General features: G+C 58.0%; 12 protein-coding genes across 12 annotated transcripts; 7 read left to right on the top strand and 5 right to left on the bottom strand.

The window, feature by feature from the left end:
- Nucleotides 1-227: 227 nt before the first annotated feature.
- Nucleotides 228-815, bottom strand: PHYSODRAFT_257305 (hypothetical protein; the record flags this gene model as incomplete). The annotated part of the gene is made up of 1 exon (XM_009516254.1): nt 228-815. One exon carries the CDS (start codon nt 813-815, stop codon nt 228-230), a length of 588 nt encoding a protein of 195 aa, XP_009514549.1.
- A 627-nt stretch (nt 816-1,442) lies between these two features.
- On the bottom strand, nt 1,443-2,249 carry PHYSODRAFT_472009 (hypothetical protein; the record flags this gene model as incomplete). The annotated part of the gene is made up of 1 exon (XM_009516253.1): nt 1,443-2,249. The coding sequence occupies one exon, from the start codon at nt 2,247-2,249 to the stop codon at nt 1,443-1,445; it is 807 nt and encodes a 268-aa protein (XP_009514548.1).
- A 908-nt stretch (nt 2,250-3,157) lies between these two features.
- Nucleotides 3,158-3,490, top strand: PHYSODRAFT_293265 (hypothetical protein; the record flags this gene model as incomplete). Its single annotated transcript, XM_009516252.1, has 1 exon — nt 3,158-3,490. The coding sequence occupies one exon, from the start codon at nt 3,158-3,160 to the stop codon at nt 3,488-3,490; it is 333 nt and encodes a 110-aa protein (XP_009514547.1).
- Nucleotides 3,491-3,703: 213 nt separating this feature from the next.
- PHYSODRAFT_475825 (hypothetical protein) lies at nt 3,704-4,120 on the bottom strand (the record flags this gene model as incomplete). The annotated part of the gene is made up of 2 exons (XM_009516251.1): nt 3,704-3,751; nt 3,809-4,120. 2 exons carry the CDS (start codon nt 4,118-4,120, stop codon nt 3,704-3,706), a joined length of 360 nt encoding a protein of 119 aa, XP_009514546.1.
- A 113-nt stretch (nt 4,121-4,233) lies between these two features.
- Nucleotides 4,234-6,056, bottom strand: PHYSODRAFT_343563 (hypothetical protein; the record flags this gene model as incomplete). Its single annotated transcript, XM_009516250.1, has 1 exon — nt 4,234-6,056. One exon carries the CDS (start codon nt 6,054-6,056, stop codon nt 4,395-4,397), a length of 1,662 nt encoding a protein of 553 aa, XP_009514545.1. The 3' UTR covers nt 4,234-4,394.
- Nucleotides 6,057-6,405: 349 nt separating this feature from the next.
- Nucleotides 6,406-6,759, top strand: PHYSODRAFT_321099 (hypothetical protein; the record flags this gene model as incomplete). The annotated part of the gene is made up of 1 exon (XM_009516249.1): nt 6,406-6,759. One exon carries the CDS (start codon nt 6,406-6,408, stop codon nt 6,757-6,759), a length of 354 nt encoding a protein of 117 aa, XP_009514544.1.
- A 334-nt stretch (nt 6,760-7,093) lies between these two features.
- PHYSODRAFT_353395 (hypothetical protein) lies at nt 7,094-7,934 on the top strand. Its single transcript, XM_009516248.1, has 2 exons — nt 7,094-7,371; nt 7,474-7,934. The coding sequence occupies exons 1-2, from the start codon at nt 7,151-7,153 to the stop codon at nt 7,892-7,894; spliced, it is 642 nt and encodes a 213-aa protein (XP_009514543.1). The 5' UTR covers nt 7,094-7,150; the 3' UTR covers nt 7,895-7,934.
- Nucleotides 7,935-10,979: 3,045 nt separating this feature from the next.
- Nucleotides 10,980-12,718, top strand: PHYSODRAFT_474117 (hypothetical protein; the record flags this gene model as incomplete). Its single annotated transcript, XM_009516247.1, has 3 exons — nt 10,980-11,027; nt 11,093-11,260; nt 11,327-12,718. The coding sequence occupies 3 exons, from the start codon at nt 10,980-10,982 to the stop codon at nt 12,716-12,718; spliced, it is 1,608 nt and encodes a 535-aa protein (XP_009514542.1).
- Nucleotides 12,719-12,929: 211 nt separating this feature from the next.
- PHYSODRAFT_284079 (hypothetical protein) lies at nt 12,930-13,761 on the top strand (the record flags this gene model as incomplete). The annotated part of the gene is made up of 2 exons (XM_009516246.1): nt 12,930-12,961; nt 13,257-13,761. Coding segments are annotated over exons 1-2 (199 nt in total), but the record flags the coding sequence as incomplete, so codon positions are not given.
- Nucleotides 13,762-14,277: 516 nt separating this feature from the next.
- Nucleotides 14,278-15,848, bottom strand: PHYSODRAFT_553886 (hypothetical protein; the record flags this gene model as incomplete). The annotated part of the gene is made up of 3 exons (XM_009516245.1): nt 15,787-15,848; nt 14,488-15,706; nt 14,278-14,409 (listed from the first exon to the last, which is right to left on the bottom strand). The coding sequence occupies exons 1-3, from the start codon at nt 15,816-15,818 to the stop codon at nt 14,278-14,280; spliced, it is 1,383 nt and encodes a 460-aa protein (XP_009514540.1). The 5' UTR covers nt 15,819-15,848.
- A 1,616-nt stretch (nt 15,849-17,464) lies between these two features.
- Nucleotides 17,465-18,408, top strand: PHYSODRAFT_553882 (thaumatin-like protein; the record flags this gene model as incomplete). The annotated part of the gene is made up of 1 exon (XM_009516244.1): nt 17,465-18,408. The coding sequence occupies exon 1, from the start codon at nt 17,506-17,508 to the stop codon at nt 18,406-18,408; it is 903 nt and encodes a 300-aa protein (XP_009514539.1). The 5' UTR covers nt 17,465-17,505.
- A 284-nt stretch (nt 18,409-18,692) lies between these two features.
- On the top strand, nt 18,693-20,265 carry PHYSODRAFT_321093 (hypothetical protein; the record flags this gene model as incomplete). The annotated part of the gene is made up of 6 exons (XM_009516243.1): nt 18,693-18,792; nt 19,195-19,406; nt 19,494-19,600; nt 19,763-20,031; nt 20,073-20,129; nt 20,165-20,265. The coding sequence occupies 6 exons, from the start codon at nt 18,693-18,695 to the stop codon at nt 20,263-20,265; spliced, it is 846 nt and encodes a 281-aa protein (XP_009514538.1).
- Between the last annotated feature and the right edge of the window lie 1,628 nt (nt 20,266-21,893).

Genomic DNA, 21,893 nt, shown 5'->3' with positions numbered 1-21,893 from the left:
GCACTTCCATGCTGAAGGGAAACGAGACTCTGGGATGGATACCGTCAACAATGGTGAGGCCCACAGGAGAACGGCGATACATGCCGTGCGCATTTCATATGTTATCCCCCGCATACCAGGGATGACAACACAGTGCACTGTACTACATATACGCTGTCGATACCAATGCCTGGGGGGGGCTACATCATCCGTTGCGCATTCACTTCGCTACAATGTTACCGATTAATTCAGTGCGAGCTCGTTGACCGGCCCCAGCATTGTTCACGATCAATACGCACGATCTGCCAGTTGGGTTCGTACAGCGCCAGCCAGTAGAAGCGTAGCGTGCATTTGTCCGAGCACTTGGAGAAGTCGGTGCTTATCTCCATAGAGTACACGGCGACGTTCCCGGCGAGGCAGTTGTCCCGGTGGTTCATCATGATTTCATCGATCCAGACCTCGCACGGGCCCCGGTGCGTGATCACACCCGGGTTATTCTGCCAGGTCATTGCTGTGAGATCGGACACGTCTACGGGCGAAACGTCAGTGCGCGTGTTGGCGCAGTCCGTCACCTGCTGGTCGAGCATGTCCCGGAGCGACGAGTAGCCGGCCTTGGCGAAGGACGAGGTGAAGGTGGCTGCGTTGGCCTCCGGGCTGTCGTCCCACCGGAGGCCACCAAAGGCGCGGTTCACGTTGGCTGTCATGGTCTTGACGTAAAACGTCGATTTGTCGGGGTCGACGAACTGGGCGGCAGAGTTGGAGATGTACCCGTGCGCGTCGGCAGACTTGAAGGTGAGCGCCGCCGTGACGAGAGCAACGGGGCACACGAGGTACATTTTTGGCGTCGGTGGGGGCTGCAGTTGTTTCTAGGAGATGGAAATTGGGGAATGAATTGTTTTCCGTGCCACTTTTGAAGAAGGAGGGCGCAATCTAGAGCCGGTGCTGTAGTAGTAGTGCCTTCAGCAAAACAATCCTTTTCGTTCGGTATCGATCGACGCCACCAAAATATCCCGACCTGGAACCTTCGTACATGCAGCATGAAAGAGGGTAAGCACCCTCGGTTCCTTCGCTCCACAAAACCCCGTAGAATTTTACCTGATCGCTCGCTGCGAATTTAAACTTGCGGTCTCTCAATCCAAGACGCTCAAGACCATTGCTCTTTGATGCCGCGCGCTCGACCTCTGAAGGGAAGCTGCGACCAACGGGTACGCGATAAAAAAACGTGCGTCAACAATCGCCGGGACTAATCTTCAGTTGCCATTTCGCCAGTCGACCTGCTGCAATCGTTTGCGAGACCAAGATCCAAGACCCAAGGACAGGGTTTTATACGTGATACGCACTCACATTAAGATTCGGATACCTTGGATGGCGAATTACACTACGCTACCGACATTAATGTCTTGAAGGCGAGCCGCTATTGTTGTCTACTGCACAGTCGCCTCGCTAGAATGCTACCAGTCAACTCATTCGCTCAGCTGGAAGCCCGCCGCGAACTCGTTGAAAGCGCGGAGGAATCGGTTGTCGGTCCAGTCGATCTTGACGCCGTTGGCCAGGTGCGTCGGGGCGTCATCGGCAGTGCGGAGAGCGCGGTTCTGGCAGCCGCCGTCGCTCTCGTTGGCCGTCTCAGTGGTCGACCCAGCGGGCACCACCGTGCCCTGCACCATCGTCGTCTGAGCCCCCGAGCCGCTCACGACGGGCACGCACTGCTTGTAGATCTGCCAGTTGGGCTCGTGCAGCGCCAGCCAGTAGAACCGCAGCGTGCAGTCGCCCGAGCACTTGGAGAAGTCGGCGTTCACCTTGGCCGGGTACCCGGAGCCGTACTTGGCCACGCAGTCGTCCTGGTGCTCCACCATGGTGTCGTCGATCCAGACCTCGCACGGGCCGTGGTGCGAGTCGATGAAGCCCTTCTGCTCCTGGTCGTTTTGCCAGCTCATGGTCGTGAGGCCGGACACGTCTACGGGCGAAACGTCAGTGCGCGTGTTGGCGCAGTCCGTCACCTGCTGGTCGAGCATGTCCCGGAGCGACGAGTAGCCGGCCTTGGCGAAGGACGAGGTGAAGGTGGCCGTGTTGGCCTCCGGGCTGTCGTCCCACTTGAGGCCACCAAAGGCGCTGTTGACGTCGGCGGTGATGGTCTTGGCGTAGTACGTCGACTTGGTCGAGTCGACGAACTGGGCGGCCGGGTTCGAGATGTATCCGTGCGCGTCGGCGGACTTGAAGGCGAGCGCCGCCGTGGCAGTCAAGGCGAGAGCAGCGGAGCGAGTGAACTGCATTCTTGGGCGTCGGTGTGAGCTGCGGATGTTGCTATGCGATGGCAAGTTGAGGAATGACTTCGACTTGGATCGATCCAAGCTCCTCTCGCCTGCATTGGTCCGCGCCAGCGAAATAAGAAGCGAGACGCACACGTGTCCAAGCTCCAAGCTGCGAGCTGCGAGAGCGCTGCCTCGGTGCCTTTCCTTTTATTGCTCGAAGTTGCCACCTCTGGATTCATTCGCGCCGGCCGTCGTCGAGCGCCGTCGTAAGTGCTGGACCATCACCGCGCAGGACGATCAGTCATACTCGCTGTCAGAAGCTCCAGCCTGGATCCTAGTCAAGCAGAAGAATCGCCATTGCCAGCAGGCAGCACGCGCGAGCGTTTGAAAGGGCAATCGCCACGCGCGCGACTGCAGTGGGGCAGGCGTTTCTGAACGCCGTCAGCACCGTCGGGAGGCTCGCAGGACTTGTCCGGCCTCAACTCGCTCGGCCTGCCGGGAAATGCGCTGGACGTAACACAGAATTCTAGTGATAGACGGACGGGGGACACTCTGTGGGGCTGCGGCGCCTCAAAACGATTAATCACCCGATGCCGAATGCTCCGACTCAACTCACGTAGCACTTTCGATACGAAGAGGAAGCTGCCAGATGCTTGTTGCTGCGGCTGAGTTGGTGCGGGTTCGAGCACGCATCCAGTAACCAAGAGATTTAATGACATCGAAAGACAAGGGTGTCGTGCTATATACTTGGACTACGGGGGTACATGTAGGCGATGAATTCGAGACACACAAAGCTGCATTATTGCGGACCAGGATCGTTGCTGTTGCGAAGTCTTGACGACTCACCAATGGCTAGATTGGTTAGAGCGCCTCGAAGAGTCACTTTCACTATTAGACTTCGTCCCGAGAGACGCCGCATAGCAGACAAGATGCCCGAGGCCGCCAAGAACGACGCCGCGTCGGAGATCACGGAGCAGGAGTACCGCAAGATCTCGTCGCGGCCGCACCTGAAGCACAACGACATGACCGCCGAGGTGTGTACGGAGACCATCGAGATCATCACGATGGCGTGCGACAAGCACGTGCCCGTCAAGAACTACGAGGCCGCGGCGCAGCTCATAAAGCAGAGCATGGACAAGAAGTTCGGCTCGTCGTGGCACTGCTTCATCGGCGAGGGCTACGGCTTCGACATCAGCTACCAGCAGCGACACATGCTCTACCTCTACGTGGGCGATATTGGCGTGCTCGTCTACAAGTGCTAGACTAACCGCGCAGCAAGTTATTTGGGCTTGAACGTGCTCTTTCTTCTTTATTGTCTTCATCATCTTCTTCCTCTTCTTCGTGTTCTTGGATATTGTACTTCGTGCACTTTCGAGGGCTCATAGACGTCGGCTCTTCGTGCTTTTTGGCTAAACTAACTACAGTACATCGAATTGCCACCACCTGGTCCAGGAGGCTGCGTGCATCAACGTCGGCTACACTGAATCAGCTTTGGTCGGGAACTTGGTGGGCAGCTCCAGAGTCTTCTTGGGCGAGAGCGTCACTTCCGTCCTCCTGTCCATGGCTTCCATGGCTCGGACGAACTCCTTGCTCTCCAGCTCCACGAAGCGAAGTCCGTAGCGCTGGTTTCTCCTCGTGATGCCGTCTTGAGTGACGTCCTGCTCGTTGTCGAAGCAGCCGCGAGTCCTGAGCGCCAGCAGCAGGCCGCAGACGAGGAACACGCCGGCGTACAGGCCGCCTACGATGTAGCAGTTCACCTCCGCGGAGCTGGAGCTCACGCGCAGGCCGTGCACGAACGCTGGCTGGAAGCGCAGCAGCAGGCCGAACACGGGCACGAGCACCATACCCGCCGCCGACAGCGCCATCGCGGCGCGCAGGTAGCTGCTCTCCATCGTCGCAGCTCGTGGCCGTCTGCTCCTTCTCACTCCACTATTGACAAGTGAGCTTGACCGTTTGAAACGAACTCAGACCGGATGGGCCAATCGCATCGCGCGAAGACGTACCTATGATTTCCGGCGGGTACTTGTTGCTGTTGAAGTCGTTGCAAGGCCTGTAAGGCTAATTCGGTGTCCTATGTGCTATTCAGTTTGGTTCGCAGTCCAAGCCATTCTACCTCCTCATGCCTCAACGCCAGGTGAGATTCGTCAGAAGTCCTGTGGTGGTAGTCTATGCTCTTGTGCTGCCTGGTGCCTTGTGGTCGCGGAAGCTCTTGAGCTCGGCGAGTCGCACGAAGCGGTGGTAGATGAGCGGGTGCAGCTGGCTCAGGCGCCCCGGGTTCTCGGCGAAGCACACGAACAGCGTCTTGATGACGGCCGCTATCACCTGCGTGGCCAGCGAGATGGTCGTGTAGCAGAGCGTGAACGCTGTGAGCGTGAAGAAGGTGGCGTGGGTCGATGCGCCAGCGAGGGCCGACGCAGTCAGCGCGCTCATGACGCCCGCCCAGCCGTTGCCTCCGAGCAGCAGGATGCGACTCGTCAAGTCGTCGTCCACGATCGCCTCCACGCCGTGGTGCTCGATTAGTCTCCATGCATCCTGCGCGGCCACATAGTAGGTCTTGTTGTAGCCCGCGATGTGCACGAACGAGTACTTGTGGTACGTGCGGATGAAGTGCTCCACCCGCTCCGAGCGCAGCGAGATGAACCGCCGTGACAGCACCGACTCGTCCCGCCGGGCCCAGCGCAGCGCGTTCCACACGAGGTGAGCCAGGGGACACAGCAGCGAGCCGATGCAGATGGATCCGAACGAGCTTGTCATCGCACAGCGCGCGTAGTGCAGCACCACCTTCCTGTCCAGGTAATCGGCGGGGGCGTCTTGCGGCTGGCCATTGGCATCGCTGGGCGAGTCGTGGTCCGAGATGTTCTCGCGCACGTCAGGCGAGATCTCGGTCGATTCGTTGCGGTAGTACCAGATCATCGTCGTGCCCGAGGCCACGATGGTCAGGATGTTCTTGAGCACGTTGGACGTCCAGTAGAAGTGGAAGACCAGGTAGATGATCGACAAGCTCCAGGGCGACAGCTCGCGGCCAACATAGCCAATCGTCGTGCAGATCCAGCTGGCCCAGATCGTGTACGCCACCAGCACCGCGCACGTGGCATATCCGAGCGCCGGGTGCGCCAGCAGGAACTCGACCACGAGCTCGAAGAAGACGGCGACGAAGTCCAGTCCGTGGTTGGAGCGGACGTACCAGGCCAAGTCGAGCACCACGACGCCCGCGCAGACGACGGCCCAGAACAGGCCGTCGCTGGACTCGAGCAGGAACAGCATGGCCGCCAGCGCCGAGAGGCCCGCGATGGAGAAGACGCACGAGCCCTGCACGAAGCGCAGCTTGGAGTAGAAAATAAATAGCAGCAGCCAACCCAGCGCGAAGAGCACGTTGACCACGCACAGCGAGCGCAGCGCCACGCCCACGTCGGCGTCGTCCTGCGAGTCCTGCAGGCCGCCCACGACGTCGCTGCGCTCCTGCTCCTGCTCCTCCTGCTCGCCGGCCGAGCGGATGCTGCCCGTGGCCACCAGCAGCAGCACCAGGTGCAGCACGAAGAGCCCCGCGAACGGGACGTCGCGGAACATGAGCGGCGACTGCAGCGACGGCAGCGGGCGCGCGCCGCTGGCCGAGTCCGTCATGGACAGCGGGATGAGCTTCGAGGCGGACGCCAGGTCGTAGTCCTCGTCCTCGTCCTCCTCGTCGTGCTCCTGGGCGCCGCGCGGCGGCGCGGGGGACAGCGACAGGTCCACCATGGCCGCCACGGGGGACGACGGCGCGTCCAGCGGCCGGTCGTTGGCGTCGTCGATGGCGATGCTCGACGGCCGCGCGGAGGGCGTCGACGCCATGCTGCTTGATGCGGAGAGCTTCGCGGCAGTTGAGCGCGGAATTGAGAATGAGCCGATGGGATAAAAATAGGACGGAACTCCGATTTACATACCGGGGCACTTATTTCCTACCTCCGATTACCCTTATTACCTACCCTGATTTGGATGTACAGTACTGTATTTGCAGCTTCACTTCGGTGTGGCAGGACTTCTAGACCGAGGAACCGCACGGCAGGTGCATGAACCTGTGCGTCTGCTGCGTGGAGCGACTTGCCTTTGGTGTTCCTAAGTGCTACGACCTCCGTACGCTATTATAGCCTGATGCCGCCTGATGGCCGCGTCGTCCCTAAATTCCCGGCCAGCATCGCCAATGCAGACGCACAGCTCGCTGGTTCTCTCTTCCCCAGACTGCTCGCCCTGGCCGAACGCGCTTCTGGTGCACTGCTGGGCCAGCAGTACTGACACTGGAGCACATCCGAGTGCGCTGCTCCTCCAAGATGCCAACACGAGAAACGTGCGCGTGCTGGGGGAGACGCACCGGAAGCTGCAACAGCGCCATTCACTCCGTGCCCTGCAGTGGCCAATGCCACTGAGCGTCACGGCCATGGCCATATTCATGATCACCACAGCAACATGGGCGCCGCCCGCTACATCCCCCATGCCTGTAGCGCTGGCGGCCACCTCAACGTCGGAGCTCACCAACTCCCGTCTCTGCAACCGCTGAACTCATTCCCGACGCCGGCGCCAGCGCCGAAGCCCGCAGCCTCTTGAAGCCTCATGCGGTGGGCTGTCCTCCACTGGGGCAGCAGAGCGCAGCCCCGGCGGGTTCAGCGGGCCAGCAGCGCGTGCTCGCGGCGAAGGCGTCGGAGCCATGAGCTGGATACTGCTCCGCTTTGTAGCCATGTCGCCTCGTCTCTGCGCCCGCGCCCCTCTCGAAGCGCATATTTGATGCTTTTCGGTGCACTGTTCTTGTCGTCGCCTCGCACCGCAGCGCCCGCATACAAAGATCAAGTGAGTCGCCGAGAAGAGACAATCGCGCTCATTCGAGCTCTCTCCTCCTTGGCGGCGTGATCCTCTCTCTCTCTCTCTCTTTCTCCTGCTGCTGCGACTTCGCCATGGCCAGCTTCGACGCCATCGACCTGCTGCTGCGCTACGAGACGCCGCTCGTCAAGGACATGGAGCCGAGCGACGACGTGCTCGAGTGGGTGGCCGCCTACGTGGGCGGCGACGACTTCCAGGAGGCCATCAACAACTTCTGCGCCGCGCACGTGAGCCACTTCGGCATCCTCCTCACCAAGGGAGGACCCTCCGCCGCCGACCTGGACCAAGTCGAACCGTCAGTAGAGCCGCCCGGCCTCTTGCTCTACCTGTACTTTATCTAGCAGCCCGGTCTAACCTGTCGTGTGTGTGTGTGTGTGTGTTGCTGACGCGCTTGCAGGAAGTGGAAGGAGCTGCACGAGGCCTTCATCGACACGGCCAACAGCCACATCGAGGCCTTCCTGGTCGAGCGCGGCTTCACCATGGACCAGTACAACGCGCGCTGCGACGAGGAGATCGCGCTGTCCGAGGAGCGGCAGCGGCACACGCGCCTGAGCTTCTTCGTGCAGATCCTGCTGGCCTGCTGCGAGTATGAGCAGTTCCTGAACCTCATGAAGCGCGTGGCCGACCCCGAGTACTACGACAAGAAGGAGCTGCAGTACGAGGCCGAGCACCTCGTCTACGAGGCCGAGGAGCGGGGCGCCACCAACGCCGAGCGGGCCGTCGGCGCGCAGGCCTTCCTGGACTTCTTCCAGGCCAACCCGGACTTGACGCTGGACGAGCTCACGCAGGAATTCCAGAAGAAGATGCAGCTCACTTGAGGCCGCGCGCGGCTGCCCCATCGAGCCTGTTTGTATCATGAGCCCAGTCCAGTAGTTACAGTAGACGCACCCAACGCAACACACACACAACCACATCCACATTCAGCGAGCGAGGCGGCAGGAGGCCTAGAAGGCCGGCGCGGTAGAGCGTGCGGCCGGCGGAGGCGTCTGCTTCGGCATGTAGTAGCCTGCCTGTTTGTCTACCCCACCTGCTAGCAGACCTGAAGTTAAGCGCGATCGAAGTGAAGATCATTTGACCCCAAAAGAAACAAAAATGAACAATTCAAATCTGCGTGTTGAAGCTGCTGTCAGCATTGAGCGACCTCGGGGCGTCAGGCAGCGAGGCCACGCTCAGCAGCGGCACGTCCGAATGAAAACGGCACGCGATCTCGACGACATCTCGACAATCGATTTCTGTGCGCGACTCGATCATGTCTAGAGCGTTATCGCCATCTCCTTTTGAGTTTGATATCAGGAGGAGAAGTAGGTCTTGCCACACGAGTTCCCGGAGGCGAGAGCGGATGGAGTTGCTGGTTGCATTTGCTTCGTTGCACTCACGCATGGCTAAGGAGAGGTAAACCTCACGGAAGTCATCGAGCGTCAATCTCCTATCGTCCTTAGGTGCTCGAGTTGCCGCACTCCCGTGTTGAAGCATAAATGTTCGAAGTGCCTCCTTGCCGTGTTGTGACGGTGACACACGTTCGTGTAGCTGCAGGAAGCTGACGATATCAGTGTCCGACAGCTCGTGGTTTCCTCCACGGTCGAGACAGTCGAAAGCCAGCTGCAGATTATCGTCAACCGAGGCTGGAGTCAGCAGAGCATTCACGGGTTCGTCTTCTGGATGTGATTCAGTGCGGCCTGGACGCTCGGCTGATACCGTCACGACGTACTCGCCGGCGCTGAGCGTTCTCACTTCCTGCTCATGCATGCACGTGGGTCAATGGTACCTCATAAACTAGGATACATGCATTACAGTACCTGCTTTCTGCAAATACCATCGCGTCTTCGGTATGTAGTTGAAGCAGTAGCCAAGCTCTCGATGCTATGGTCATCAAGTGGCGTCAACGAAAAATCGTTCTCCACCGCGGCGATACTCATTTGCAACTTGGGCTCCGGGTTCTCTTGGCTTTCACCATCGCTGGCCTCGGACGGGAAGTGAGGAAAATAAAAGCTCGAGAAAGTTACCGTCGAGAGTGTCGGAACGCTGATGGCTACAGTAATTTTCGCTTCACCACGTTCGTGAAGAAATAGTTGTCGCACTTGTTGCTCGTGCCGCCGACCAAGTGCAAGCGTCCACACAACAGGCTCCAGTTCGTGGAGTTGAGCCCATGACAGACGAAGTGAAGTCGGATCTTGATCACGATTGAACTCGGCGAGACTACCGGCGATTCTTTCGCGCAGATACGTTCCTGAATCGTCGTGTAAAATGACACACGAGTCTTCGTCGCTAGAAACCGAGAGCCTGAAAGCACGATGGCTGTCGTCAACCTTCCCAAGCGTACCAACCACAAGGCTCGACGTCACGTCGAATTCTGGCGAGTTGATCGCTCTCCGCTGTCGTGACAACGCTGTTTCCACCGCAAACCGAAGCTGCTCGCTTGGATCCGCAACACCAACCTCTCCACACGAGCTACCATAGCAGCAAACCCTACAAATATGAGGGGTTAGTAAGTAAGCAAGGCCCGAGAAATCTAGATAGATGAGAGATATACGCACCAAGGGCATCCAGTCAGCTCTCGAAGGATGTCAACTGCTGGAATTCCCGATACTGCTGCGTAGCTGCCTTTCAACTTCGCATAAGCTTTGTGTAGAAGGACTGCGTATAGCTCCCCGTCGACGTTGCGTGGTGCCACCAAACCTCGTCCAAGCGGAAATGTAGGGACGAACAGGTCGATAAGAAGGGTTCGCCACGAAACGCCTTTGTTACAGAGCGCCACCGAGATGACCGCCATGGTCTCCACCTCCGACGTAGCATCCAGCGACGGGAACCACCGACGCAACCAAAGTTCGCGAAATGGAGCGATGATTGCCAGCGCACAAAGGAACGAGTCCTGCGATGGAAGTCCCGACGTAAAGGAAGACACAGAGGCCAGCTCTTGGAACGCGGACTTCGACGGCACCTTGTTAGGAGCTACGAACGTCCACGACGAGTCGGCTATAGTGTGCAGGTGCTCCCATGAGCAAAGCGTGTAAACCGCAGAATCTCCATCCGATAACTTGTTTGGCGTCTCCGAAGGGTAAAGCGACTCTGTTGTTGGTGGAAAGCTAGCGTCAATAAACACTTCACCAAACTCGCGAAAGTACCGATTGATCTCGGAGCATGCTCGGTCTATCGCCGTCGCAAGTTGTTGAGGCAGTGCATTCCACTTGCTAACGTGCCTAAACGTCTGGTTGCTGCGCCGCTGGAGCTGCTGGAGTTTTGTCGCTTTCACTTGCTGGGCTTGGACAACTGCGTCGATGGAGGGCGTGCTCACCACCGTCACCGTGTAGTGAACACGAACAAACGCCCGCTTTTTCGCCTTCTTGACCACGTACGCGAGCACACGCCGCTCAAACGGATGGAGCTCGCACTCGAATGCCAGCTCCTGTGTGAATTTGTGCAACGTGTTGGATGCGTTTGGCCCAGGGTGGTGAAGTCTGATGTTGGCCGATTCACTGAAGTCGACGCGGAACGTGATGGTATCAAAGCCAGTGTTCTCAGCGACGTATTGGAGGGCGGTAGAGGACGTGATCGACCCGTTCGGCTTGGGCACCCGCGACTGAAGCTCGCGCTGAGTCACAAACACCGTCACGTTGTGGTGGATCGCCTGCATCGCAGTGTCCTCAGGATCAAAGGATTTAGGATCCAGGTATGCGGCCCTTCAAGATCGAGTTGTGACGATTGTAAACTTCACGGAGAAGATGGAGCTGTGCATGCCTAGAGCCTGCAACCACGACGTTCATCGGGATAAGGACCAACGGGGAGGAGGCATATCCCTCGTCTTGATCGTGGGGCTTCACTCGACTGAACGCCTATTTTGAAACGGGCATTCGGCTACGCGAAACCAAAACGTAAGCTCCGGTCTGTTGTACAATACCAGTCACCATGAGCTCGTTGATGCAACTCAAGGCGCAGAACGAGAGTCGACTAGCGGTATGTAGCTCTGTCATCATGGGGGAGAAGTTCTGGCCCCTAACTGCACTCGCTCCTCCCTGCAGGAAGAGAAGCAGCTGATTGATCGCCGGCGCAACGTTCTGGTGATGATGCTGCAGCACTGCACGGAGAACGGGTATCTACAGACGGCCGAGAAGCTCCAGCAAGAGGCGGGCGTCGCCCTCTCCAAGTTTGAAGTCGTCGAGAACCTCGACTTGCTGCGTATCGTACAAGTACGTGAGGCGCACTTCGTGTATACTCCGAGCCACTCTCACTAACCAGCCTCCATGGTTTGCTAGGAGTACGAAGACTTCCAGGAGATCAAGTTCGGCAAACGCCCCAAACTGGTTCGTCGGTTGTCGCCCGATGGGCAGGACAGAGCTCGGTCTGCGAACGACAAGAAGGCCACAGCAGCGGCCAAGAGAGCTCGCCGCAACGACTACACGTCTCCGCACATGCCGACAGAGGCTCGAGTCGAGAACAATGTTGCTATGCGGACGATCCACAACAACGCTAGCCACGCAGCAACACAAGCTGTATCTGCTAGATCGAGTAAGGATGCGAGTCCACCGCCAGAAGATGACTCGGCAGTAGACCTCGGACTCGTCGGTCAGAAGCCGGCCCAAGCACAGGCTCGGAATGGTAAGGCCGGCGTCGCCAAGAAAGCTCAACCAGCAGATGGCCAACAGCAGGAAGAGAGCATCGAAGAGCGCCTTCTAAAGCCACTGCCGTCATTTGCTCACGACTTGGAGCTTCGACCTCTGGCGGAGACCATCACGCGCGAGATCTTCCAGAAGAACCCCGACGTCCGATGGGACGACGTCATCGGCCTGCACGAGACCAAGCGCTTGCTGAAAGAAGCAATCGTGATGCCGCTCAAGTACCCGCAGCTCTTCCAAGGGCTACTCTCTCCATGGACCGGCATCTTGCTCTTTGGCCCACCCGGAAACGGCAAGACGATGCTGGCCAAGGCCGTCGCGACGGAATGCCGCACCACCTTCTTCAACATCTCGGCTTCGTCCATTGTGAGCAAGTACCGCGGCGACTCGGAGAAGCTCATCCGCATGCTGTTCGAGCTGGCGCGGCACCATGCACCATCCACGATCTTCCTGGACGAGATCGACTCCATCATGGGCCAGCGCGACAGCGGCGGCGGCGGCCAGGAGCACGAGGCCAGTCGCCGCATGAAGACTGAGCTGCTGATCCAGATGGACGGCCTGGCCAAGACTGACGACGTCGTGTTCGTGCTAGCGGCCAGCAACCTGCCGTGGGATCTGGACGCGGCCATGCTGCGGCGGCTCGAGAAGCGCGTGCTCGTGGATCTGCCGTCGGCCGACGCGCGCCAGGCGCTCTTCGCCTCGTTGCTGGAGCCCTACACGCCCAGCGACTTCGACTTCAACGAGGCCGTCCAGCTGACCGACGGCTACTCTGGAGCGGACATTAAGCTGGTGGCGAAAGAGGCCTGCATGGCTCCAGTGCGCCGTCTCATGGACAAGCTCGAGACCTCGGTCGCCCTGCCCGCTGCCGGCAGCTGCAACCAGGGCCGAGACGCGTCTCCGGCGGATTGGAGAGAGATGCTGGGCCACGTGCAGCCCGAGGACGTGCTGGCCGCGCTGCAGAAGACCAAGCCGTCGGCGCAGCAGCTGCTGCGCAGGTATCAGCAGTGGCAGGCCCGGTTCGGCTCCATGTAGGCGATTGGTAGATCCACTTCAACTTTGGTGTAGCCATGCCACTCGGCCGGGGAGTTTTAGTGCCCTCTAGAGTAAGACATTGTCAAACAGACTACAGTAGTCGAGTAGACAGTGGCATACTGACCGGTACAAACCGGTACTGCTCGAAATTGACTGGCTGTCGCTGGTGGCTCCAACGCGCCGGCCGGCCGCGCCAGTCCTCGCATTCTACTGCACTACCTCATCGACATCAACGCAAAAATGGTAAGCTGGGAGCGTCCTGTAGGATGCCTGTGCAACTGCAGCGCAGCGGGCGCCGGAGGATGAGCGTAGCATGAACGAAAAGAGGAGACGCGAGCGCTTCTGCTCCGACCTTCGCCGGGCTCGACGAACGCCTAGGGGACGCGCAATTACAGGCCAAAGTCAGGCGAAGTGAAGAGCGACGCTTGTCAAATCTTCCGTCCGAGGCGCCCGCGTCCGCTGCAGTTACCAGTCAGCACCAATGCAAACACAGCCGAAGGAACAGGATGACTAACTGGAGGTGTTTACCCATTGGCAGGATGCCCCTCGTGACTACATGCTGGCTAAGGTCGTGAACGTCCTCGGACGCACGGGCAACACGGGCAACGTGACCCAGGTGCGCGTGGAGTTCCTGCAGGACGACAAGCGTAAGATCATCCGCAACGTCAAGGGACCCGTGCGTGAGGGCGACATCCTGTGCCTGCTCGAGTGGGAGCGTGAGGCTCGCCGCCTGAGATAAGCGGAGTCAGTCTGTCCAGCCACGCTTCGGCTGCAGTAATCGGACGGCAATTTCTACAGGGCAGGGAAGGCAGAGGGGGGGAGCAGCGCAGCGCGGACGACTGTTGCCAGGCGCCGGTGATGCAGATTTTTTCTCGAGTCTTCTCGTCGTGGAGACTACGTGTCGTTTGACCTTCGCTTCGACGGACTGCAGCGTCTGGGATTCGACCACTTCGGCAATGACTGGAATGGGAGATCCGGATAAAGGGACGAGGACGCCAGTCTTGGTAGGCCGATTTAATTCGCGGTAATATTTCGATGAGAACAAATGAGCGTCGCTGTGTGTTGCGCGCTGGCTTGGTCCGTGTCATTGAGTGCGTTGGCTGCTGCAGGGTAGTCTCACACAGGTGGACACGGAATCGAGAGGACGAGCGTACCAAAGCAGCCTTGCCATGATTGAAGATAAATTCCGGGGGTTGGAGCTCCCGTCTGGCGGACATTCCTATAGGAATCGTGGTGATCCCACGACTGCCACAGCCTTTGATCGAACCACGTTTAACAACGAAGAATCTGTCACACACCAGGAGAGCATTATACTGCTGCTGCCTACCCACCTACTCTAACTCTACTTGTCGACTTTCACCAGCTAATTAGATCTGTTGCCATGCTAAATGCACTGTCTTCGCCGCGGCCGCCACGCCATGGGTTGCGTGCAACGGGTTGCCATTAGGCGGAAGCTCTGCGATATCAGTCGACTTTACTCCAATACCGGCGCCACTACCAGTGATCTTCAGGTTCAAAGGTCGATTAAAGCTGGAGAGCGGCTGCCGCTGCCCCTACCTTTATACACACTCCCACACGTTGATGATTTTGTCGATGCCGCCGGAAATGATCAGCGGGAGACTTGGGTGGACGTCAAGGCACGTCACGAAGTGGCTGTGCGCCTCGTCCAGCGTCCGCACACACCGGCCAGTCTGCAGGTAAAAAGTAACAGAGAGCTTAGTCAGATCACGCCAACACACACCAACGCAGCACAAACTAAACAGACTCACCTCAATGTCAAACACGCGAATGCTCTTGTCCTCGCCCGCACTAAGCGCGTACTTGCCGCTGGGGTGGAAGCGCACCTCGCGGACCCAGTTCTCGTGACTCGCGAAGAGCATGAGCTGCATGCCACTGAAGGCTTCCCACAGACGGACCGTTCGGTCGCGCGAGCCAGACAACAGGAACTTCATCCGGCGGGGAGAGCTGCTGGCAACAGTGACTGCCCCCGTCGGTTCTCCTGCCGAGCTGCCAGTCATGTCATGGTCGTCGGACTCGGGGGAGGCGTTCCCGTTGGCCGTGATGAGCGCTCCTGTCGCCGAGAGCTTCTTGGAGTGCGCCCGCTCGATAACCTGTTCCTGAATCCCTGTCTTGGCGAACACCACGCTCTCCACGACGTGCTCGTGTTCGCGGATCGACTGCAGCACGCGCATGTGCTGGAGGTCCCAGAAGAGGATGGAGCGGTCGTTGCCGCACGACGCCAAGTACAGTCCGTCGTCGCTCACGGCCACGTCGCGCACCCAGTCGCTGTGGCCCGCGTTGAGCGTGTTGACGCAGTAGCCCGTGGAGAGCTCCCACACCTTGATGGTGTTGTCACGCGAGCACGAGTACAGTCGGTCGCTGGCGAGGTCGGGCCCGAACACGATGCCGCAGACGTTGTGGTCGTGGCCTCGCAGCGTGCGCAGACACTCGTAGTCGCCGTCGCTCGAGAAGTCCCAGATCTTGATGGACAGGTCCGTGGACGTCGAGGCCAGCAGCGACCCGGAGCCGTTGAAGGCCACGGCCTGCACGGGGTTCGTGTGGCCCTTGAGCGTGCGCTCGTACTCGCCCGTCTCAAAGTCCCAGACCTTGACGCTGGCGTCCTCGCTGCCCGACACGAGCACGCTGAAGACGGGGTGGAAGGCCACGCACGTGATGGGCGAGCGGTGGCCCGTGAGCGAGAACTTGGCGGGCGCGCGCGGCAGGAACTCGGAGCGCTGGCGGGCGCCCAGCACGTCCCTGCGGCTCAGCACGCCGCCCAGCTTGGCGTTCTCCTCGAGCTGCGCGACCTTGGTCTCGAGCTCCATGACCTTGCGCTGCAGGCGGATGACGGACGTCCACTTCTTCTCCAGCAGGCCGGCGTGCTTGCCGTCGCTGGACTTGCTCACGTCCGCCTCCTTCTCGAAGGCCGCGGCCGAGTCGGCGAAGCGCTCGCCCATGCCCACGAGGTAGTCGAGCATGGCCTGGTGGCTGCACACGGAGAGCGTTAGAGCGAGGAAGGGAGGGGGGAGAGGACGCAGTAGATAGAACAGAGAGGGAAAGGTACGCACAGGTCCTGCCGCTGCTTGTCCGTGAGCACCATGACGCCGGCGGCCGGGGGAGGGCGAGGGAGGCTGGTCTAATTGTAACACTTGCGCTTGCTCGCCTTTGAAGACGGAAAAAGCACCAGGAAGGCACTGGCGCGAGGGGCCAACCTCGGCACAGTGACCTGATCGGTCGCAATAGACGCACTCTCGCTACAGATCGTTGTAGCGGGACATGGGAGGACGACGCACTACCATTGCGGCGACTGCACTCGTGCTGGTGTAGCTGACGCAGTTAAGATCGACCAGTGGTGACAGAATTGCCGTGCAGTGCGCACCTCATTCCGTCTCGTTGCAGCAAACAGAGTCGGTTTTGACACACTTCTCGCGATCCGCACTGTCAACGAGCCTATCAACCAAAAGGCTCAATCAAGCTCGCGTGGATTTGAGCAGCTACTCAAATCCAGACAGCGCAGTCACAGCGGGGCTGACCGCTTTGCCGCCACCCGTTGACAAGCAAGCTCAGTTTTTGCCAGGGAGTCGGCGACCGCGGATTTTTCGTGTCGGTATGAAGGATCCGAATCGATGCAAGCATCAAGCCGTGCAAACCGCGACGAGTGTCGATCGTCTAAATGCGCCCTATTGCCTGCTCTCTGCATCGGTACAAGCCCGGAGAACGAAGAACGAGCAAAGGGATCCTATGATTTTCCACTCAGAACGAATGCTAAACGCGCTCGCGCAACCAAGATCGCAGCTTGAACCTCCACCTGCCCACCGACTTACCTATGCTTTTGGTGGTTTACGGGCACGCCGCTTGCTTTGCGAGCCAAGTTCTTTCGGGGCAGTCGACTGGCAACATCTGCGTCGCGCTCATGGCTGGAGCCCAGCAGCCTATTTTGGAGCTCGGCTAACGCAACGCCCAGCTCGCCGACATACTGCACCGAGAGCAGTCGCGGAATTCTGCTGCTGGAATGATATCATCTGCTCGACCAGAGGTCCGGACGCCAAAGTGTCGACAATGGCGGCTCGACGCCGTGAAGACAGGCTCGGCTCGGCTCGACGCCGTTGCAGCCACGAAATGGTCGGTTGTCGCCGCTGGAAGGGAGAGATGATCGCTTTGGGGCGCTCGCACAACGCGGTGCCGTTTGACTCTGCGAGCGATGGCAAACGCGAGCCACATTGTACAGCGGCACCCAGGTGTATTGTAAAGCGGACACTACGGCGGACTCGGCATGAAGCGCAGCGGACACTTCGTCCTCGAGCGGTAAGAGCAATCCATCTTATCGCCCCGTGAAGGACGCAGCAGTTGTTTCAACGACCCAACGCCACCGTTCGTGGAGCAGAGGGTGCTGGCTGTGCTGCTTGGTTCGGCCGTGCAGTGCAGCGTGATCCTATCCTACAGTAGTCGACCGAGGGAGCCCCGCTTTTGTTGTTCGCGCCGCGGTCACAGCTGGCGAGACAGAAACCATGAGCCCTTTGGTAGAGGTTCACGCCAGACTCGCCTTCAGTATCGGGGTCAAGCCTGTCACTGCCGTTTCTTGAGTTAGTGGTGAGCTTGGAAGGTGCATTGGTGCCTGGTATCCAGTCGGGGCATGTGGTCATCTGGCGCTGGCGTGCTGCGGCGTCGTGGCTTGGCGGCTCGGGAATAACGTGGGTGCGTCGGAAGTCCGCATCGAGAGCGGCCTCATTCACCAAGTTTCCCGCTGCCCCGCAGAGTCGTCTTCACCGAATCAACACTAGAGACAAATGGTTCGCCTTGCTGCCCTCGCCGGTGCCTCCGCCGCCGTGCTCGCCTCCTCCGCCGACGCCTTCACGGTGACCATCATCAACGCGTGCTCGGGCGACATTGAGCTCTACACGCGCCTCGCCAGCGTCTACACGGACGAGAGCGAGACCATCGCCTCGGGCGCCTCGGTCGACAAGACCATCGAGAAGGGCTACGAGGGCCACTTCCGAAACGGCTCGAGCGACGCCGCCACGCTCATCGAGTTCGCCACCAAGGGCGACCTGGACCTGGCCTGGTTCGACATCGGCATCATCCCGCCGCACCTCGAGGCCGGCTTCGAGTATTGCTCGAGCCTGCAGGAGTGCAAGGACCACTCGTCCAGCGGCATCGGCTTCAACACGCCCGTGCAGGTGACGCCCAAGTCCAACACGAACGGCGACAACTGCCGCGAGATCACGTGTCTGGCCGACGGCTGCGAGGACGCCTACAACTACCCCAAGGACGACACCAAGACCCACTCGTGCACGTTCGGCACGGACTTCGAGGTGACCTTTTGCCCGTCGGGCGATGCGTCCACGGCCCAGCAGGACCAGGAGCAGCAGGAGCAGCAGCAGACGTACTCGGCCTCCACCTCTGCCTCCGCGTCGCAGGACGCCACCCAGCAGCAGACCACGGAGGAGACACCCGCTCCCGAGACGACCGAGGCTCCTGCTACGGAAGCCCCCGCCACCGAGGCCCCTGCCACGGACGCCCCTGTGCAGCAGTCGTCGGGCTCGGACGCTGGCAAGGTGCACTCGCAGAACGAGGACGTGAACGGCGAGTCGGAGACGACCGCCCCCGACGTGACCCAGGCCGAGACCCCCGCTCCGGAGCCGACCCCCGCCGTCACGCCGGCCGCCACCAAGTCCAAGTTCTGCGTGTAAACGACTCGGCCGACGCAGGTCAAACCCTTTTTAGCTGTCCATAAGATCTCTAGCCGTCCATAAGCTATTACGCGTAGATGAAAGCTTAGAAATTTACCGACGTGTACTTTATCTCTAGCGTTCGCTCGTCTTGCAGACCAAACTTTACAGTACATGCAGACGAAAACCTCCTTGGCAAAACTTTTGCCTTAAAGTCAAGACTCTGGACTTGTTCGGTTCTAAGATTCTACCCCTTCAGAAGGCTTCGACTGAAGATGATGTCAAAGTGGAGGAAGGCACCAGAGATGCAGAGCTCGGTATTACCTGCTGATGTTGATACCTCGCCATCGAGCGATACGCTCAAGCAAGAGGAGAGTGGTGATGATGACGAAGAAGACGAAAGGGGTCTCGCTGGAGATACGGGAATTTATGATTTTTTCCTCGTATTTCCCATATCCTGGTAATCACTGACATGTATGTGAATATGGGGGAAATTGCGGGTTCTCATAATAGACACGTCAATTGAAGTGCTTTGTTGGAGCAAAGCACTTTCCGCCCGGGTTAACAGTCTAATCATTTTGCTGTAGGAACTACAGTACAGTACCTACAGTAATTGCCAGATTCCGGACCGGAATCCGGAAACCTGTCAAACCTGCAATAGAGACACACTGGCGAAACATAAAATCACTTGTGCCAATCAGCGCCCACTTATTCATTCCGGACAGCGATAGAAAGGTATGAAAATCGGGCTATTGTAATTTACAATTTGTAAACATCTCGGTTCAGTTTTTTTTAAGCACGACGCAGGGACGGATGGCAGGCGGCTAGGAGTGCATGGCGGAGGACTGGAGCGCGAGGAAGAGGACAGGTCACGGTGCGCCGTGGGCGTAGATGCTGTTGTGCCCCACCACGGCGACACGGAAGCGGTGATCGGCGGTGGCCACAGCTTCAGCGTGATCGCGAGGAAGAACGCGCAGAGCGCCGTGCCGTCAGGAGGCGCTCCAGCGTGCGAGCTGGACGTGACCGCGCGAGCATAAGGAGGAGGCGGGCGCGACGAGTGGATGCTCAGTCGCTTCGAGGCGCTGAGTGACGCCGTGCGGCCCTAGGACCCTCTCCGTCGAGGCCGAGCTGTACGCCATGGAGGCGACGCGGCATATGCCGATGCGCAAGCAGCGCATAGCGAGCGCGATGTGAGGCAGGAGGCGCTGCAGGAGTAGTGCGCGCACGGGCGGACCCACTGGTGACCGAGTCAGATTGAGGCGGTGGTGCCGGGCAAAGATTAGGCACGTGAGAAGGAGGAAGAGGAGACGGAGAAGCTCGAGGCGCATACGGCGACAAGCGGGGCTGCGCGTTGAGTGAAGTGCGGCCGACTGAGGACCACGGAGGTGACGAGGGACACGACCGTGACGTCAAACCACGTCGCTCTCGACGGCAGCAAAGTGAATGGCCTGGCCGCGGGTGCCGTTGGCACCGCTTCTGCTATCAGTTCGGCCGTCAGTGTCACCCGCTCCAAGCGGCGTCCGCCGCCCGAGACGAAGGAGACGGTGCCGGCGAAGGCGGTGAGCAGCGAGGTCGAAGCGATGACGCGACCCGCATCGCATTACAACAGTCACGACGAAGAAGCACGTGAAGTTCGAGAGCAAGGTCAAGGAAGCTTTCCATCGAGGTGGCGCCTTCCCGCCAAGAGCAGGAGCTGCTGGCACAGCTGGAGCACAAGGTCAAGGGGCTGTACGTGCAGGAGGGTGAGTGGGGGGGGGGGCTGGAGGACAAGTCACAGAGGAGGAGCAGGCGCGCGCGAAGTGGGCTGGACTACACGAGACGCTAGCCTCGGCACCATACACACCCGCGCAGTCCGAGCGGGAGAAGACGCTGAAGTAGATACGGCGGCAAGGCAGCCCAACGTGGACGGTCGGGACGACCAATGCGTAGCTAGACCCAGTAGAGACTACAGAATTTTGCAAAACTCGGAAGTTCGATGATCATCTAGGACATTAGTTATCTACTGAGCTTATTCTGCCTTTCGTTTACTCGGCCACAGAAGCGGTCTACAGCGGTTTGCGTGTTGGAGTCGGCCTTGACCTTCCAGCGACGGTTGTCGAGACCACGAGAAGCTCGCTGTCAGTCTTGGGCAAGTCTGAATGTGGCTACATCCGGCAGGTATAGCACTTATCGAGTAAGAACGAGAAACATCTTTAGTTTTGTATGGTTACTTATTTGCGCGAAGCAGGAAATCTCGGACGATTCCAGAAATAAGTAGGAATGGAATAAACCTAACCCTAATGTGCGACGATTGGATGAAAATAGGTAATTAAGCATGAAATGATAAGAAAAAAATCACTGATTGGCTACAGCGAGGTGGCAAGCTTTGCATAGGGGTCGGGTGTCCGGCCAAATACTACTTATCCTACAGTAATTAGTCTGGCCCAGACTAAATCTGAATACCGCAATTCGCATGTAGAGAGCTGCACCCTATGTTCACCCCGGTAATGTTGATCTGTATTCGTACTTAAAAGTATCAAAAGTATCATAATAAGCATACAAAATTCAACATGTTGTATAAGTCACAAGTTGTGACTCACAACTGTAATATTGTGGTTATGTCTGGTACAATAATTAGTCTGATTGGATAAAAATATGTAGATCGCTTCATATGATTGGTCGATGTAGGTGCATCCCATAAGCGGGTGCAGCTGTCAACATGCGAATTGCGGTAGCAGATTTTTCATTGCCCACAATTATTAGTCTGGCCCCAACAGTGACAGACTAATTTTGAATTCGGACTAATTATGAATATCTAAAAATATCCGTTTTCAAGTAAGAAAAAAACATTATTTTTGTGAAATGGTATGTTTATACGTAATTTCAACTATTTTTTATAGTATACCTATATTTATCGTGGCTTTAAGGAGAAATAAAGACTAAATTATCGCAGATGCTGCTTCTCTAACGGTTAGAGAAGGCTATTCGATGGGTTCGATGCCATGTTCGCTCAGGTATCTATTATATTTTCCAGATATCAGGTTCTGTGTGGTAAATTGGCTGCTGTCAAGTGCTTTTTCAAAAATCAGTGCCGTAAAGTAGGTAGAGATTGACTAGAATCGTGGTCACCACGACAGACTAATTATGAACATTTTTAGCCAGACTAATAATGAAGACGTCAATTTTTGCTTGACACGAATTAGTCTGGCCCAGACTAATTTTGAGCCCAGACTAATTACTGTAGGCACTGTAGCTGTTTTTATAGCTAGTTGTGTCAGTAGCTTGAAGCTACTGATACAACTAGCCTACTAGCTTGCATTAAATTTCTCGTATTTAACGTAGTTAGTTGCAAGATTTATTCTGCAAGCAATCCGCTCAATGCACGTGTCCACTATTTAGGCCATGAGGAGTCCACATTCGCATTTTCGATGAAGTAACTTGTGTTTCGCATACGGAGTAGAAGGTCCGTAAAAAGAATGCTAGAATGCAAACGTAAAGGTCTTATCCACTGCATGAGGCAGCTATTT

This window comes from Phytophthora sojae, assembly GCF_000149755.1.
Source record: "Phytophthora sojae unplaced genomic scaffold PHYSOscaffold_1, whole genome shotgun sequence".
Lineage (NCBI taxonomy): Eukaryota > Oomycota > Peronosporomycetes > Peronosporales > Peronosporaceae > Phytophthora > Phytophthora sojae.
This window is presented reverse-complemented; position numbering and strand designations above follow the sequence as displayed.

Coding starts and splice junctions, on each gene's coding strand:
- PHYSODRAFT_353395 (XM_009516248.1), top strand. CDS start 7,151: ATGGCCAGCTTCGACGCCATCGACCTGCTGCTGCGCTACGAGACGCCG. Junction 7,372..7,473: donor GACCTGGACCAAGTCGAACC/GTCAGTAGAGCC, acceptor ACGCGCTTGCAG/GAAGTGGAAGGAGCTGCACG.